Here is a 19,691-nt window from a genome sequence, read left to right on the forward strand (position 1 = left end):
TGCAATCCGGCAGCTTGCCTACGCCGGACCGGCTGATATGTTCGACGAATACCTACAGATGGGTGAGACGACTAGCCTAACGGTGCTTAGGCAGTTTTGTAAGGGGATTCGGGAAATATTTGGTAGGGTGTTCCTACGAAAGCCCACTCCTGATGAGTGTCAGAGACTGCTGGATATGCACGGTTTGATCCACAGGTTCCCAGGAATGTTAGGAAGCATCGATTGCATGCATTGGGAGTGGAGGAACTGCCCGGTAGCATGGAAAGGTCAGTTCACGACTGGATTCAAAAGCAAACATCCATCGATGATTCTGGAAGTCGTTGTTGAATACCGTTTGCGGATCTGGCATGCTCATTTCGGTGTGGCAGGTTCGAACAACGACATCAATGTTCTTTAGTCATCGCCTCTCTTCAATGATTAGTGCCGGGGGGAGGGTCCAGAAATCAGCTTCGTAGCCAACGGCACGCAGTACAGTAAGGGATACTATTTGGCAGATGAGATATATCCTCGGTGGCCCGTATTCGTCAAGACAATTCGCCAACCAGTTGGACCAAAAAAACAATATTTTGCGCGGAAACAAGAGGGTGCTAGGAAGGATGTTGAGAGAGCTTTTAGTGTCCTCCAATCGCGGTGGGCCATTATACGGTGCCCGACACGAGTTTGGCAAGAAGATGATGTCGCGAATATTATGTTAGCATGTTTCATATTGCACAATATGATAATAGAAGATGAAGGATTTGCGGCAGAGCGCTGGGCACCGGAAGAGGGCGCAAGTACAAGCCACGGCGTTGCCTCCGCGCCGATCCAGATGGGCGTACCGCGGAGCAATGAATATTTGATCCAACATTTCGCTGATATGCGCAGGAGCACATCACATGCCACACTCCAGGCCGATTTGATTGAAGAAGTTTGGGCACGTAGGGGAGGCGGCGCAGTGTGAACATCGTTGTGATTTGCAATAGATTAAATTTTCGTTGTATAATTTTTCATGTACTTTAATACGACGAAAATTTAGTATTTAATTTTAATTTCTTCACGTATAGTCGTTTTCTTCTATTTACGTGTAGTCCGATAAATGTAATTATAATTAAATTAACATAAATGAAAAAAAGATTGAGGCTATTGGAAGTGTCCACTATAGTGACGGAAATAAATTTTTTGGGGCTGTGAAAAAAAAAAGGAGCAGGCTATTGAAGTGTATGGCTTATAGTGAAAACTCTTATTATAATTTTGATCTCACACACAGGTGGGGTGGGGGAGCACATATTAAATGACACAGAGAGAGCCCACAGCTCTGTTTTCTTGAGGATTTCATATGCATCTGTCCCTTCAACAATCATCACAACCACAGTTATCTGACTCATTTTCTCTGCTAATCAGTTCCATAAGAAAAACATATGCTCTATTATATTATATTCTCATTTTTGCTGCGTATCTGCACCCTCATTTTAATTTTAATTTTCAAATAGATTATAGATCCCATTTTGCATTTCCTTACCAATCTAAGATTTGAAAAGTAACATATCAATAATTCTAAATGGTCTTAATGTGGCCGGTCATAAAGAGTTAATTTAGTACATTTACATGTATAAAAAATTAGAATTACCGATATAAACTTATATGTGTGTGAATGGACTTGTGAGTTGATACTTATCTTTGAATTCCATTACGTAAAACACATTAATATCACGAATTACTGTATACGTTGAGCAATAATCAAGAAATGACAATAGTAATAAGTTGAGCAAAAACTACGAAAGAGCAACACTAACATGTTGAGCAACATATAATGAAGATGATATAAAAGTAAAATCAAGTAGTATTAAACCAAAAAATTAAAAAAAAATTAATTTATTTTATTATTTAATTAATTTATGGCGGCCCATAATGTGGCCATAAAGCTTTATTCTTTAACAAACTCATTACCACCTACACAATGTCTTGTCCAAACTAGTGGCTATAGTTACAGAGGTAGAGCAATAGATGTATTTTACTCCCTCCGTCCCGGGCTACTCGCTCATTTCCTTTTCGGCTCGGAGATTAAGGAATGATTGTATAGGAAAGTAAAAAATGACGGCTGTAGGTGAAATTTTTTACTAAAAATAGAAAGAGTGCAAGTAACTTGGGACGCCCAAAAAGGAAATAAGTGCGAGTAGTGCGGGACGGAGGGAATATTTAACAGCCGTTTGGGGACCAGATCTATCTCGAAAAATACAAATTCTTTTTCAGCCAGTTTCTTTTTTTCCTTTCATCATTTTCCCTCTCCATATGCTAAAGGACAAACCTTTCAATCAAACTTCAAAAGCAATTCAGATGGCCCACTTTACACACACTGAACCCACTCACACGTTTCGTATATACAAATACACACACCATATGTATAGAGACACACACACACACATGTGGGTGGGTGTGTGCATTTTCTTGCCCATGTACAAAGCCATGCAGCCAATTTCCCTTTTTTTTACTTTTACATCTAACTAATATTTTCAATTGCAATTCTGCCAAATGATGGGTACAAGAAAGTTCACACACAAAGTGACAGCAATCAAGAAAGCATCCAAAATATACACAAAACAGAAACTCCCTTTTCAATTCAAATGCAAGATAACAAAACCAAATTAATTAATACCGTCCTACCCACCACATCAGTATCATCAAACTCTGACAAAAGAAATCATCCCAAATTTCGCCACTTCGGAAAAATAGAAAAATGGAAAGGCTATTATCGTACTCGATTTTCATTAAGAGAACTCTAGCTTCTTTACATGATTTTGGGAAATTGCTATACATATCCAGCCAGAATGATTTCGGTGTTAGAAAATGTCGAATTCCCTCTCAAATTAATTCAATCTAACCCCACAAAAAAAAGAGAAGAGGAAATCATAAGATGCCTTCTTTCTTGTTTTGGTGGTGCTTTCATTTAAGGCAGTAAACGAACCCAGTGATACTTACCCTCCAATGGCACGTCCTTTACAATATCATAGTTGTACCTGAAAATAATACAAACCCAATTCAATCAAATTCATTTCCCCTTTCCTTTTCCGTTGAGGGAATAATCAATTGGCCCACGCTAAAATGAGCAGGGTGTGCATTTTCAGCGCTTATCGTAAACACACTGCGGAATTTCGTAATCATTGTATGCATATGCCAGATTTTAAAAGGTTTTACGCACTTTTCAGAGAATCGTTTCTGCTCGTACTTTTCCGCCGCCGCGAAGAAAGCCTCCAGCTCCGCCGCCGATGGCATGCTTTCCGCCGCGGAATTCGGTGTTTTACGGCGGAGAGTCGTTGATTTTTTCCTTGACGTAGGCGGCGGCGATAGCTGCAACGAAACATGCTCCGAGTCTCCGCAAAGCTCGCTGGTTGGAGTCGCCTCTCTACTGAAATCGAACAATTGTGAAAATTGAGAGAGTAATTTTGTCAATAAAATGAATTTAATGATTTCATCGCGACGTTTCGGAAAACTGAAAACAGAAAAAGAACAAAAACATAATGACTACAATTATTTCCATTAAATTCACCTGAAAACGCGACCGGTGGAGGTGGAAATTTCCGTTACGAAACCCTCGGAGTGCGAATCAGCATTCTAGAGAGAGAGAGAAAAGAGAAAAGGAGGAACAAATTCAGAGAAATTCTTCGAGAAAGGACGTAATTTCAGCTGCGAAAACGTATACACAACGCACACAATTCCACAAAGTAGCACTGAATCCAACTCCGCTTTCGAAATTCAAATTCTCACCTCCAGATCTGGTGAACTCGGACTCGTCTTCAAGACGTCGTTTGAGTCCTCACGCTTAGAGCAGCTGGAAGTCCTAGACGCCGCCGGCGACGGTGAATCCTCCGCCAATTCCGCCTCGCCGCAGCTCTCATTCTCATGCTTAGAGTAAACCTTCCTCTTTTTGTTGAAATTCAACCGCATATCTTCCTCCATCGCTCTACACTTTATTCTCACGCTGAATTCCCCCATCTCTCTCCACCTCTACGCATACATTCTGCTATAATCCGAGAATGTGTGTTTGTGTGTGTAAATTATTTTATGTATGTGTGTGTATATATATGTGTGTGATCAACACACAGCTGCAAAGGCATAAAGCTCAATTTCTTTTGAGCGCACCACATCCGGTGCTATAAAAATCAGAGGCGAGGAGAGAGAAGGAACAGAAAAAGGTTCGATTTGATCGGACGGCTGAGATGAAAGGAAGCGGTTACCGTAGCATGTGGTCCTGACTCTGTTAACGGTGACAGGCACATGGCGATGCCGTTATAAGAGAGAGATTGGGATCGTATAAGAATGATTATGGATTAAGATACCAGTAGCGGAGCGACACGTGGAAGAAGAGGACAACCGGTTATAACCTGTTTGCTGACCGGGAATCTTGGTTATGACTGGGATTTTGTTGCCGCATTACTGAAAATTCACTGCCACAATAGTTTCCATGCCGGTTGTTATGCCCAAATTGCCTAAGGATGCTTAGAGCATCAGCAGTGTAGCAGAATTCACGGCGGAATTTCCTGTGGAATTTCAAAAACACCTCCTGCCACGTCATACGGACTTTCCACTGCCTTGCCACGTTATACGGACTTTCCACTGCACAGTAGCGGAATTCCCTGCGGAATTCCCGACGGAATTCCCACATTAAAAAAAATCACAAATTCACAAATTAGACAAACCCCGGCATCTGGGGCATCATCTACGGCATCTGAGGCATCATCCCCGGCTTCGCCCCGGGCATCTGGGGCATCATCCCATACCACTGCGGGTACATGTTGTAGTTCCCGGGCTGCGCATCATTCCCGGTGGCATTTGAGACTGGGGCATCATCCCCGGCATTTGAGGCATCGCATCGGACATCGGCGTACTCCCGCCGAAGGGAAAATGGGGCGCCAGTGACTCGCTCGAGGCGGGGGAATCGCTGTCGTGGTGCTCCATTGTTGATTCGAAATAAAGGTATTTTTAGAGAAAGAGAAACTTGCTAATACAAGTGGTGCAAATGAAATGAAGTTTAACGGGATGCATATATAGGAACCGAAAAAAATGTTTAATGCATTAAACAGGAATTCTGCGGGCGTCAACGCAATGGCGGACGTCCGCACGGAATTCCCCGCAGAACTGCGAATTCCTTCGCGGAATTCTGTATCCGTGGAAGGGACGCACAATGGCGGACGTCCGCCACGAAATTCCCGCACGCCGGTGGGAATTTCGCACGGACGTCCGCCATTGCTGATGCTCTTAGTTGTGATGTTCTATAAAAACCGGGCCCATATTCGAATACTCAAAATTATCGATTCATGATTCAGCTGGTTAGATCGAGATTGGAATCCATATTTGAATATGTGATATTATCGATTCATGATTCAGCCGGTCAAGTCAATTTTTAACCGTTGTTGGTGTCGAAATCTTAATTAGGTTATACTCTAAAATCAATTAATGACGGAAGAAATGGTTTTGCACGAAGATAAACTCAAATTTTCTAATACTAGTAGTGATTGGTTATAGGGTGTTTGACTAAGTTCCAAGAGATTATAAGATATAGTTTGTCAAAGTGTTTGGATGATTAATTTTATGTCAGAGAGAAAATTGAAAGTTACGCAAAAAAAATTCAGATGGAATCGAAATGTTGAAAATAATGAAGCATAGTACAATTATTTTTGTAAATTGATTGTTGTTTATGAGATTGTTGAAAGAGAAGTTGAGGTTGAGGAATTTTTTTTGGGCGATTATATGCTATTGGGTCTTATTTTGTCAATCACTTTATAAAGAGCTTATAACTTCTAAATAACTTATAACTTGTGTCTTGTTATATGAAGCTTATAAATCTAAATCGAACACCATCCTGGTCAAAACAATGTTCCACTGATATTATATAAGAGATATTAATCTTAAAAATTATAAATAATAAGCAAATTCTGGTATTATCCAAGAACTTTAAAGAATGAATCATTTATGATTTTAAGATTGATATCTCATATAAATATAACAAAGGTAGTACGCATATTTTGTAGTGCGATAGATTATCAATATTAAGTGCAGTGTTTTAGTTGAAAAGGTGAAATAAAATAGACATCATAACTAACTGTCGGAGAATTACATAAAAATATCAAACCCGACGTGACAATACAAGTCGATGGACTTGATCTTAATCAAAATTAGTGGACATTAAGTACATCATTTTTATTAAGTAGATCAAGTTATATGGAGTATTATTATTTCACTATATATACTATTTCTGTAGTAATATAGTTATCCTTGTAGATATTTATATAAATGTATATACTGTATGAACTGAATCGGTACTACTAAGAATCATAGACTTGTGAACATAAAAATCTTTGTTTTTAGAAAATGAAAATCACTTAGTTGGTTAGTGCGTGCATGTATTTTTTATTTCTTTAAAAATAAGTTTTCATTGAAATTTGAAACAGATAACAAGTATTGAACCCATTCACAAAAGTGTCTATAAATGTGATTTTCCCGTATATATATAATATACATATAGAGGGATAAAATAAGGTGTCAGGTTGTCAACTTAAAGTTTCTTTTGAAAAGGGGAAATGTTAAAGAAAAGAAATATATAATGGTTAATGTGAAAGAGCTTATGTTTGAATCAAATTTCGTAATTTTGCTAAACATAACACGGTAAATTAGTCTAGATTATGAGTTTGGGTTACCACGTCCACAAATGCTTATTTTTTAGCAATCAATTCTGTAACTCAAAATAAAACACTTTCTAGCATTAACTATATGTATAGTTATTCACTGTAATTAGTAATAATTGTATAGTCTTTAACTATCTGTTAGAAAAGTTAAACGTTATATATAATAATTAATAAATGTAGTTTAATAGGAGTAAAATATTAATCTCTTTCTGCCTTATTAAAGTTGGGTTTTTTTTTCTGCACAAAAATTAAAGAATAAATTTTTATTGCAATAAGTGGTAGTAGGAATAAATTAAAATACAGAAAATATACTTCCTTCCATGGAAAATGACCATTCCGAAGATTTGACAAGAAACTTTAGATTTCTATGTTCAATGTCTTTACGTGAACCATCTAGGACATTCGAAAAAAAAACATTTTCCAAGAAGTTAACTCAAATGAGAGTTCAAAAAGAAACATCTATTTTGGTCATCAGAAAATATGAAATGATAATTAAGTCGATTAATATAAAAAATCGGATGGATCCTAGGAATAATGAAAAGGCAGAATCGTTTGATATCACTATAGTATTTGTAAGTGAATAATGAAGTTCACCTAACTAGAGGATTGTAGAATTTATCTTATAGCCAATCTTCTTGTAATATCCCTAACCTAAAACATACATTATTTTATTACCATTATGTTATCATTGATATTATAGGCAGTGATGGGGTACGTACTAAACAAGCCCAATAGCAGTGACGGCCCATCAGCCCAAAGTCCAAGGAAGAGTATCAGTTCGGCATTACCAAAGAGTTCGGCCCCAGCCTACAGCTCGGTAAAAGCCAACCAATCAGTTCGGCATTACCAAAGAGTTCGGCCCCAGCCTACAGCTCGGTAAAAGCCGACCAATCAAGCTCTACTCTCAGATCGGCAAAAAGCTGCTCGGCAATAGTTCAGAAGTTCGGTCTCAGTATTCGACCGAACTGGGAGATAGTGGACTCATGCAGAACCTCCACGACCTCCACTACACGATCTATTTAGTGGTGTCAACTCATGCAGGATCTCATGCAGGATAGCGGACCAAACAAAGAGATAGTGGACCCATGCAGGATCTCATGACCTCCACGACATCCACTACCTAGTTAGTGGTGATGCAAGCCACGACCTAGTTAATGGTGATGCAAGCCACGATCTTAGTTCAATGTATAAATAGAACTTAGATCAGATAGAGGAAGGGCTCTAGACATCAAATATCATATAGCAAGTCTGTATTTGTAAGCTGGAAAACCAGATCAAGCAATACAATCTTGCCCTCCTTTCTTCCCGTGGACGTAGATTTACCTCAGTAAATCGAACCACGTAATTCCTTGTGTCGTGATCTATATTCATTACCTGCATTTACTACTATCAAAAATTCGCCCAACCATCACTGGCGCCGTCTGTGGGAAACAGAGAACCAAATTTGTGATAAAGCGAGTTTTTGATCCTCTTCCACCAAAAAAATGCATACCAGATCACGTAACACCCCTAATACCGTTCGTGATAACCATGAGGAAGCTAGTCCAGCCCGCAGGTCTAGAAAACAGCCTCGGGAGAAATCTACTTCCAGTTCTCACGGAGAAGGAACAAGCCGCTCAAAGACTCATCGCACCGAGTCTTCCCAGCAGCCCGATTTGAACGAGGCTGTCAAGTTGTTTTTGGCCGAGAAGCAGGAAGAGTTCTTAATTTTCCTGCAAAAGGGCCAAAAGCCGGAGACGAGAACGGTGGATTCTCCCTCCTCATCCAGACATGAAAGTCACTACCGCAGTAGTGCCGTGTCTTCCAGGAAGAAGAATCCTCAACCCTGACATGTTCCTGTTCCTCCTCGGTACCGGAATCACAGGAAAACTCCATCTCCTCCATACCGAAGAGATGTCGGGTTCGCCATGTACGGAGCATTGAAGACTCCGTTCTCGGACGATATCACCCGAACTCCCTTGCCACAGAACTACCGAACTCCGTCAATGACTTATGACGGGTTAGTGAATCCTCATGACTTCCTGGGACGCTATCAGTATAACATGGTGAACCAGGGTCTCAATGAGGTCCATATGTGCAAGCTGTTTCCCGAGCTGCTTATCGGGAACGCAAGAAGGTGGTTCGATAGCCTCCCCCAAGGCAGCATTAGATCTTACCGAGATCTAATGGATGCTTTCCACAGGAGGTTCTTTCAGAAAGCGGAAGCCCGAATCACTTCGGCTCAGCTGCTTTCTACGCGTCAAGGTCGCGACGAAAAGATCAGCGACTTTATGACGAGGTTCCACAAGGAATGCCTACAAGTAGATGATCTCAATGATCTACTTGTCATTTCGGCATTCCAAAATGGAATCCTGCCCGGAGCTCTCTACAGAAAGCTCGTGGAATGCAGTCCGCAAACAGCTCAAGAGATGTGGGACATTGCGGACCAGTTTTCTCGTGCCGATGAGGCAGACCGTCGAAAACGGTCTTTAGACAGCTCATCTAGAGAAGACAAAAAGAAGCCCGATCATAGCGATCCGAGGCTTCCTCGCCGAACTCCTTCCCCACTAAAGGAGGGATAGCGGTCATCCGAGGTGATCAAAAAAGAGCGAGTGTTTGCAGATTGCGCTTAAAAGTGCCGAGCAATCAGATCGGCACCATCAAGCATAGCAATCACAGCAGCCGGAGTCAGAGGCAGGCGAAATGACCGAAGTCACACCGGAGCCGAACTCGATGGTGTACGGCACTGAAGCCGTGAATCCGGTTGAGATCGGCGTACCCAGTCCCCGAACTCTAAATTTCTCCTCAGAAATGAATGATGACGGACTGAGAGCCGAACTAGATCTGGCCAAAGAAAGAAGAGAATTGGCCTGCATAAAAGCAGCCAAGTACAAGGAGCAAGTAGCCCGGTATTATAACCAAAGGGTGAAAAAGCTGCAATTTCAAGTGGGAGATCTCGTCTTGAGAAACAATGAAGTAAGCCGAGCAGAAAAGCTGGGCAAACTCGAACCCACATGGGAAGGTCCATATCGGGTGTCAGAAGTCCTCGGCAAAGGGTCTTACAAATTGACTCACATGTCAGGAGAACAAGTACCCCGAACATGGTACATTTCCAACCTCAAGAAGTTCCATTTGTAAGAGACAGTCCGGTCAGTCAGTCTTGTGTCTAGTTCGGTCCTAGGGGTATGTGCTTTCTTTGTTTTTTACTTGTTTTTCATGTTTGTCTATGTGCGTTTTGTTCGTCTATGTGCGTTTTGTTTGTCTATATGCGTTTTGTCTGTCTATGTGCGTGTCGTCTCTTACAAATGTTACTGAGGTATCTTGTTCTTCGAAGGCTGATCCCCTTTTTAGAACATATATAAGCCAACGATTGTGAGTCCAAGCTTCTAAGGAGGATACAAGACCACAATTAAGCTTAAGAAACAAGCAGTTCGTCTGAAACGAACTGCAACAAAGGGAAAGTCCGATCCACGCGATAAAACTCGCCGAACTAGGACAAGGGAAAGTCCGATCCACGCGATAAAACTCGCCGAATTAGGACAAGGGAAAGTCCGATCCCCAAATTAGGACAAGGGAAAGTCCGATCCGAGCGATAAAACTCGCCAAATTAGGACACAAGCTTAGTCCGGTCAAAGAAATTTACTTCATAAGACCAAAGACGAGTCCGGTCAAAGAAGTTTACTTCATAAAACCAAAGATGAGTCCGGTCAAAGAAGTTTATTTCATAGGACCGAGGACCAAGTCCGGTCAAAAAAGTTTACTTCATAAGACCAAAGACGAGTCCGGTCAAAGGAGCTTACTTCATAAGACCGAGGACGAGTCCGGTCAAAGAAGTTTACTTCATAAGACCGAGGACGAGCACGATGAAATTTTTTCGCTGAGCTGTAAATACGCAGTGATAGAAGCGAAATGAAGATTTCATTTATTAAAACTTGTTCGGCATACAACTCCGCTGCCCTACGAGAAGGCGTTACGCTATTACAAAGGACTATTCTACTGTCCCTGGTTGCTAAAGTTGAGCCATCTATTCACAAAATCCTCGTGAAGCCGAGTTCGGGCGTTCCGGGCAGCTGAAGAATAAGCAGGTCGACGAGATGCTCTGATCGACCTACCGCCTCTTCCTTGAGTCCGGGAAGTACTGGCACCTCGGCGGCGAAGAGTCTCTTCACGAAGCATTTGTTGATCTTGCTCACTCATAATCACAGCTCCTCTACGAACTTCAGTCCGTCCTTGTCTTGACGTTTCCGGTTGCTCCTGAGTCCGTTCTCGTCTTGACGTTTCCGGTTGCTCCTGAGTTCGTTGCTGATTTGGAGTAGGATTTTGAGCAAGTGGATCAGAGGTTTGAGCTGGAGTATGAGCATCTGTTGGCGGGAAATGCCTAAGGAATCTCTCGATTGAAGGACGCCGGGAAAGAACGATGTCGTACCGAGAAGCCCAGCGCCGCAATGATTTCACAACTTGTTGGCAAGCCGAGCTCTCCAACGCATTGTTCCTCCGGAGTACATGATATTCCTCCCACAGTTCGTCAACTCGTTCCTGAACTTCAGAGATGGTCATTCCCCCGCGCCTGCTGATGAAATCCTCATACGCAGTCCTCTCAGCGACAGCAGTATTCAGTTCGGCCTCCAGATCTTTCTTTTCGGACTCTAAGTCCTTATTATCGGCCTCCAGCTTCACTAAACAAGCCAAGAGTTCGTCATTCTTCATCTGGTCAGCTATGGCTTTTTTCTCAGCTTCGTCTAAAGCGGAAGAGTACAGCCGCTTCCAGTGAAGTACCTCCAGCTCCTTAAGAGTTAAGAATACAAAGCAGCCTATGTCAGTTCGGCATTTCAGTTTACTGAGCAGGTAGTAAACCACAACAGGAGTAAAAGAGAGTACGAAAAGCTATACGAAGACACAAGTGCAGAAAGAAGAATTTTTTCATTCATAAGAAAAAAAATTTTTTTACACAAGGAGGGCTTCAAGGCCATTTTACAACAAGGAAGAAACTAAACTAAGAGAAGGGAGACGAAATCATACTGCGCCAGCTTCGTCTCCGGCTCCTCGGTGAGGTTCAGCTTCCTTCTCCTTGTCTGCATCAGCTTCAGCCTCGGCCTCCCTGCTCCCCCCAGCCTGCTCGGTGCCCCCATCACCGATCAGCAGCACCTCTTGCTCGGCCTGCCTGTCTCCGGTCTGCCGATCGAGCTGCTCGGTCTCACCCTCTCCGTGGAAAATTGGAGCGGGTGAAACTGGCTCTAAGGAGGCAAAGATAGCCTCCATATTCTCGTCCCGGTCAGCTCGGCAACTACGAACTCGGTCAGCAGAAAGCAAGACCGAGGACGAAGCAAGCTCCTCAAGGAGCGGCAGACTCTGGAGACGAGCTGCTATCTCTCGGCCGTACAGCGGCAGGACGACTTCGGGCCCCTGCTCGGCATTATCGGTCATCAGTTTCAGCAGATCACCGACAAAGGCCGAAAATTGATTGCTCAGAAAGAGTTTCTCCGCGAAAGCACGGAGAACCTCCCCTTGGGCAACCACGGCGGCAGCATCCCTCCGTTTCGTCTGCTCTCGCTGGATGACGAGCTGGTTTTTGGCAAACTGGGCTTCATCCTGGGCCGAGATCCTAGCAGCTCTGGCCTTCTCAAAGTCTGCCTTAGCCTGTTCGGCCTGGTGACGAGCAGCCGCCAACTTCCTCTGCATCTCAGCATAATCGTTGGACGCTTTGGAGAGTTCAACGGCGACGAGCTTGGAGAGCATATCGTTCCTCTGAAAATGGAAAAAGGAAAAAGTCAACCGAGGGGCCACAAAAAATACAGGAAAAAAGCAAGGCCAGAAAATCAAGAAGAGAATTCACCTCGGCGAAGTCCGTGGGCCATAAAAATGGCTCACAGATATGTTCCGAAGGAGGCGCCAAGACCACGTCTTTCTCTGGCGCTCTTGGGGGCTTCTGGGTCTTCCCCTTCCTCTTTGCCGAAGTGGACTCCGGCTCTTTTGGATTCGAAGAAGAGGTCTTTTGCCTCTTCGGATTCTTCTCGGCATCAGACGCCGAGCTGGTGGTTTTCGGCCTCTCCGGTTCCTTAGATTCGGAGGATTTGCGACTAATCTTGTTCAGCAAGTTCACTGCCAAAAAGCAAGAAAACAAGGTTAGTTTTCGTCGTCAAGGCAGTAATGCATAAAAAAGAATTCCTCACCCTCAGTCTCTTCGTCCGAAGACGAGGAGTCGAACACGAAGTCGCCCTTGACGAGCTCAGACTCCAGGTACTGCTTCCTAATCATAGGAATCTTATTGAGCTCGCCCTCGAGCTCGTCCAACGGTTCTAACCGAGGATGAGGAATCACGGACTTCGGCCCTCTCCAGGGAAAGCCCGGAGCCGCTGTCCTATTATAAAAAAAGAAGCGATGTTGCCACTTTGGCCACTTGGTTTTGCAGAAGGCCCTAAAGGGCTGTAAAGGGATCAAGTAAAACCAAGATCCCTTCCTCTTAAACTGGAAGAAATTAAGGATTGCCCTCAGAGACAGATCCTTATCTAGCCTACGCAGTTCGGCAGCAAAGGCCGATAAGTGCCTCCAAGAGTTCGGAGTCACCTGACCTAAAGGGAGTTGAAAAAAATCTAGCAGCTCTACAAAGGCAGGGGGAAGAGGGAAACGAAGCCCGCATTCCAAGCCGGCTTCATAAACGGTGGCGTAACCCTCCGGCGGCGAGTCAGCCCTATGAAGGTCGTCGGGAATCGCAACCTTCCCCCCAGGAAAAAAATATTTTTCGTGTAAGGATATCACAGTATCCTTACTCAAGATGCTGTGAAAATACTCTACGGTCTTCTCCCCGGATTCTTTCCGGCTAGAAGACCCCTTACCCCCTTTCCTACCGCTACCTGACTCAGAAGAAGAAGAAGAAGACATGGTTCTTACTCTTTGAAAGTCTGAAGAAATTCTGAAGAAATTCTTGAAAGTGGAAGGAAATTTTTACGCAAAAGAGAGAGAATGCAGAAGAAGCAATAGCAAAAGTGTTCAAATGATGAAGAAAGGACGTATTTATCAGATTCGGAGAAGATTTCAAAATCATCGCACCGTTTCGAATCCCACCTTTTCAGGATTCAACGGCCGGATTTTACTGTCGCATTTAATGCAGTCACGCGCAAGGCACGTCCCCTGACGTCAGCCTCCCCCGTACCTTTATCCAGAATGCCGAAGTGACTCGCTTCGCCGAAGTGATTCACTTCGCTTTTTCGGGGGGGGGTAGTGATGGGGTACGTACTAAACAAGCCCAATAGCAGTGACGGCCTATCAGCCCAAAGCCCAAGGAAGAGTATCAGTTCGGCATTACCAAAGAGTTCGGCCCCAGCCTACAGCTCGGTAAAAGCCAACCAATCAGTTCGGCATTACCAAAGAGTTCGGCCCCAGCCTACAGCTCGGTAAAAGCCGACCAATCAAGCTCTACTCTCAGATCGGCAAAAAGCTGCTCGGCAATAGTTCAGAAGTTCGGTCTCAGTATTCGACCGAACTGGGAGATAGTGGACTCATGCAGAACCTCCACGACCTCCACTACACGATCTATTTAGTGGTGTCAACTCATGCAGGATCTCATGCAGGATAGCGGACCAAACAAAGAGATAGTGGACCCATGCAGGATCTCATGACCTCCACGACATCCACTACCTAGTTAGTGGTGATGCAAGCCACGACCTAGTTAATGGTGATGCAAGCCACGATCTTAGTTCAATGTATAAATAGAACTTAGATCAGATAGAGGAAGGGCTCTAGACATCAAATATCATATAGCAAGTCTGTATTTGTAAGCTGGAAAACCAGATCAAGCAATACAATCTTGCCCTCCTTTCTTCCCGTGGACGTAGATTTACCTCAGTAAATCGAACCACGTAATTCCTTGTGTCGTGATCTATATTCATTACCTGCATTTACTACTATCAAAAATTCGCCCAACCATCAGGCAGTATTGTAAAAAAACGGTACTTTAAGTCTAGAAATGTCCAAATTTGAATATGTATAGTTACAATATAATACTTGCATGCCTACATTTATATTTATGCATACACTTAACCATGCAAATAAGATTTCAAAGCATTAAAATATAAGTAGCTAATAAAAGTATTATATATATATATATATATGCATGTATACACGTGTACATCTTTGAGGTTTACAACATTTTAGTTGGAGGATATTTACTTTCGCTTCGTATATGAGGTGTAGCAAGTAGCACAGGTTAAATTGTGAGTAAGCTTCGTTTATGCTACGTGTATTTTGGTTAGACAATGTGTATAGTCATAGTATCACTAATAGAAAATTTAACTTTGGTAGGATTTTGCCGAAGGAGGAAGCTTTCATATTTTTTGTAAAAAATTCATGATACTAAAGCTATTAGAAGTGGGTATTCTAGCATAACTGAAATAGAAAAGTTTTAGTGAAGTTAGTGAAGCAGAATTACATGATTGAGAATTGTAAGTTCAAAAAGTAGAATTAGGAGATAAGTTACATTATTCGTAATAAGGTAGACTATAAATCACATTATTAATTTTTACATAGGTTATTGTTTCGCAGTTCATTGATATATGTAAGATTGGAGCGAATATTTAGATTGTATGATGTGAACCTAATTTAGTTATATGATATTTGGAATTATTTTGTGGAATGTGGTAAGAATATCTTACTGGTGCATTGGATATGTTTTATATATTGTAAAGGAATTATTTGATGGAATATTATAGAAATATGTAATTGATGCAATGGGCATGTTTACACATGATTTTTGGAATTATTTGAATCATTGAATTAAATAGGATTTGTAACAGTCTTGCCCTGGATCTGAAATCACAGTAGATATATTGGGACCTTCGGGTCAATCATATTGGGACCTACGGGTCAAATCACAGTGGGACCTACGGGTCAATCATATTGGGACCTACGGGTCAATCATATTGGCATATTGGAAATCCCGGGCAGATACCAGGCTTGATTTGTCACAGAATAATAAGCTGGACATAGAGGCATATGCATATGGATGTGAAATTGTTTATGATATTTAATGTTTATGGTTATAGTGTTTATGATATTTAATGTTTATGGTTATATGTGTCGCTATGAGAATTTGTTTGATAATTGTAATGTGAATTAAATGTGAAATTTATACACTGAGTTGTAGCTCATATAAACCTCCGGTATTTTTCAGGAGATATAGATGAATATTGGTTTTTTTTAATGTATCTGATATTAGTGTTTTATGTGACATGTGGGCTAAAAGTTTTAAATTTTTTTGATTTATTTACTATAAGAATATACGTTAGAGGGGTAAAGGTGTGACACTTCTTCCATTGATTATTGTTTTCAGGTTTATCACTCCCTTCGTCCCATAATAAACGTCATACTTGGGAAATGACATGCGATTTCAAGAGATGTTATCTTATGTGTTAGATGGAGAGAGAGACGGTTTTTTCAAAAAAAAAAGAGTAAATGTGACATATTTTGTAAGACAAATTAGAAAGGAAAGTGTTATATACATTATGGGACAAAGGGAGCATAAAATAATAAAATCACATATTCAATATTTTTGAAACACGATGAATCTTCCCACTCAAATAAAAAGTACTTCTAATAAATAAAGATAACGCATGTAGCATAATTATAACGTATATTTACTAGGTGAGACGTGTAGTGTCAAATTAAATTTGTCCAGATGCACAAGGTTGCAGTTAATATAGAGTAGCTGGGTTGCTATAATTATAAGTATAGTAACGCCTTAAAATTAAATTTTTGGTTAATTAATATTGAAATCATATTCCTCTTCTTCTCGAGACAATTTTGCATCTTTCGAAAGTTTTCCGTATTCCTTTCCGATTTCGTGTCCAAATTAATTGTTTGTAACATTGATTATGATTTATTTATTACTAAAAGCATCACCAAGCAATAGCGCTCGTCCCGACGGACATCCGATCGGCGTGCCGGACGTCCCGCGGACGTCCGCCCTTGTGCAAGGTCGCGACGGACGACGGACGTCTATGCGAACGTCCCGATTTTTTAATTTTTTTTGTTTAAAAGTCTATATATACGGCTCGTTGAACTTCATTTCATTCGTGCCACTTGTTTTAACAAATTTCTCTCTCTCTAAATTTCTTTTATAGTATATCTGTAATGGCTGGTAGTAGTAGTGGTAGTGGTAGTGGTGGGCATTATGAACACATGATGCGGCTGATTCATGCACGTGTGCAGGAGGCAGCGGATAGGGAGGAACAAGCGGCCTTGGAGCCGGCGGTACCTCGACCCATCCATCGTCGATCTATAGTACCCCGGGACCACCTCGCTGCACACCATCGTTGTACGAGGATTACTTCGCTTCGGAGCCACGATATGGGGAGAACATGTTCCGGCGACGTTTTAGGATGCATCGTCCACTCTTTCTGCGTATCGTGGGCGCTTTAGAGCGTCGATACAGGTATTTCAGGGTGCAGGAGGATGCAGCTGGTAAACCCGGCCACACGCCGATTCAGAAGTGCATTGCCACAATCAGGCAGTTGGCATACGGAGGCACGGCCGACATGTTCGACGAGTACCTCCACATCGGCGAGACGACTGCCCGCGAGTGCCTGAAGTATTTTTGTCAGGGTGTTAGGGAGATATTCGGGGATAGGTATCTTCGGAAGCCTACCCCCGAAGATTGTCAGGCTCTGCTGGATATGCATGGGAATTAGCACGGGTTTCCGGGAATGTTAGGCAGCATAGATTGTATGAACTGGGAGTGGAAGAACTGCCCCGTTGCTTGGAAAGGGATGTACACTACTGGTTTCAAGGGCAAGAATCCCACGATGATCCTTGAAGCGGTAGCTGACTGCCGTTTGTGGATTTGGCATGCCTATTTTGGAGTAGCCGGGTCTAACAACGACATCAACGTCCTCCAGTCGTCGCCCCTTTTCAACGACCAGTGCATGGGCGTTGGTTCGGTCGTCAATTTCGTCGCCAACGGCAACCAACACAATATGGGCTATTATTTGGCGGATGGGATTTACCCTATGTGACCCGTCTTTGTGAAGACGATCAGATGCCCAACAGAAGAAAAGAAGGTATATTTTGCAGGTCGTCAGGAGGCAGCGCGCAAGGATGTGGAGCGGGCATTTGGTGTGCTCCAGCCTCGATAGGCGGCAGTGAAGGGTCCAGCACGGCTGTGGTATGTTGACAGCATCGCCGACATCATGTACGCATGTATTATCATGCACAACATGATTGTCGAAGATGAAGGTTCAACACTGACTGATTGGACCAATGATGATGCTGATGCTGCGAGTCCAAGCCACGGCCTGGCCACTAGCAATGTATGCATGGGGATACCCCACGACGAAGTCGATTGAGTCCGTGCATTTGCCGACATGCGCAAAAAATAAGCCCATGTTCGACTCCAGAACGATATTATTGAAGAAGTATGGCAGCGAAGGGGTCGTCGTTGATGTAGTTTTAAATTATTGAAATGTATTTTTTTTTTTTGGTGAAATGTACTTTTCTTTTTTTTTTAATGGAATTTTTTCTCTATTTGTGTCGAAATTTTAATTCCGGAAATTGTTTAATTTGTGAATTTGTGAATTTTTATTATTGTGGGAAGTCCGTCGGGATGTCCTTGGGGATATCCGTCATTGTGCAGTGGAATGTCCATATGGGTAGCATCCGCAGTGGGATGTCCGTATGACGTGACAAGAGGTGTTTTTGGGATGTCCGCGGGGATGTCCGCCGGGACATCCGCACCACTGCTAATGTTCTAAGATTTTTTATTCATTCTGTTTGCTGAGCTAACATTCCCAATTCAGCAAATTACATTCCATCTCTTCCTTTGATTAATCAAGATCCTTTTTTGGGTGGTGGTTGGGGAGAATAGATTATTATTGATTTTATTTATACAGTATATTATTATTATGAACTGGGCTCCCAATATTATTTACTCGGATGAATAAATTAAAGTCAAATTCAAATTATGTGGCGTGTTACAATTGGGCTTAATTAATAGTTTGAGCCATCTCACAACAAAATCAATTTTTTTCGCTTACAAAAAAATGATACTCCATTTTCTACTATTAAAAATAATTTTATAGAGAATAACGTTGGTGTTTTGATGGGTATATGGTATAGGGTTAAATATGTGAAGTTATAAACTAGCTAGAGACAAGAGTGCTAGTAATAAATACTTTTTTCTTTTTATATATATATATAAATTTATTTTTTTATTTTTTCAATTGGAATTTGGAACCAAAATTAAATAATTAAGTAAATTCTATTATGTTTAACTCTAATTTCGGAATCAATTTATGCACTATACAAATCCAAAATATACATATATGATATACAGGAGTGCATTATAAATTTTCAAACAAAAACCATGCATTTATTAATTAATCACTGTTCCGTTTGCCCAACATCATATAGTATTAATCACTATTTTTCGAACAAAAAGTATATCATATCTCTTCATATCCCCACAAAATCACTGTTCCTTTCCTTTTCTGTGTTACTTCTAGTATTATTTTTGTTACTAAAATACCACCAACAACAAAGAATTATATTTATTATTATGATATTTATTTAGTTTGGTGAGCTATAAACTATAAACTGATTGAGTATTTAATCAACATTCCTTATCCATTTATAAGCCACATCTCTTTCTCGGATCAATCAATGATATACAAATCTAGTTCTATTAATTTAGATTGTAGATGTCGGAAAAACTTATTAATTAACAACAATATATGATGTGGAGTAGATATTAGTGTAAATAGTGCATACGATATTATTGTTGAGCCTTATAGAGGGGGAAAATATATATATTTTAAACATGGAAAACAACCACAACGGCTTTTATTTTTTATTTCAAAATTTTCCTAAGTTAGGTCGAGGAATAATAATACTACTATTTCTTGGTGTGGCAATAACATCTCGAACTGAAACAAGAGAAAAACGGCAACTAAAATATCGTAAATAATTAATATGCAAACAACTACACTAGTCGAAGAATTAAATTCCAACCTCAAAATCTTGAGAAAAAAATAGAATTCGATTTAAATAACATGTAACCGATCACAA

At 41.4% G+C, this 19,691-nt stretch overlaps 1 protein-coding gene across 2 annotated transcripts; it reads right to left on the reverse strand.

The window, feature by feature from the left end:
* Positions 1-2,568: 2,568 nt before the first annotated feature.
* Positions 2,569-4,120, reverse strand: LOC121753581 (cyclin-dependent kinase inhibitor 7-like). 2 transcript variants are annotated; one of them, XM_042148794.1, is made up of 4 exons: positions 3,742-4,120; positions 3,524-3,588; positions 3,176-3,379; positions 2,569-2,993 (listed from the first exon to the last, which is right to left on the reverse strand). In XM_042148794.1, the coding sequence occupies exons 1-4, from the start codon at positions 3,967-3,969 to the stop codon at positions 2,924-2,926; spliced, it is 567 nt and encodes a 188-aa protein (XP_042004728.1). In that variant the 5' UTR covers positions 3,970-4,120; the 3' UTR covers positions 2,569-2,923. The 2 variants fall into 2 exon arrangements, with proteins under 2 accessions (XP_042004728.1, XP_042004727.1); XM_042148793.1 differs by having other exon boundaries at positions 3,176-3,382; positions 3,742-4,118.
* Between the last annotated feature and the right edge of the window lie 15,571 nt (positions 4,121-19,691).

Source organism: Salvia splendens, chromosome 11 (assembly GCF_004379255.2).
Source record: "Salvia splendens isolate huo1 chromosome 11, SspV2, whole genome shotgun sequence".
Taxonomy (NCBI): Eukaryota; Viridiplantae; Streptophyta; class Magnoliopsida; order Lamiales; family Lamiaceae; genus Salvia; species Salvia splendens.

Coding starts and splice junctions, on each gene's coding strand:
- LOC121753581 (XM_042148793.1), bottom strand. CDS start 3,969: ATGGGGGAATTCAGCGTGAGAATAAAGTGTAGAGCGATGGAGGAAGAT. Junction 3,383..3,523: donor TCCACCGGTCGCGTTTTCAG/GTGAATTTAATG, acceptor GTTCGATTTCAG/TAGAGAGGCGACTCCAACCA. Junction 2,994..3,175: donor CAGAAACGATTCTCTGAAAA/GTGCGTAAAACC, acceptor TATTATTTTCAG/GTACAACTATGATATTGTAA.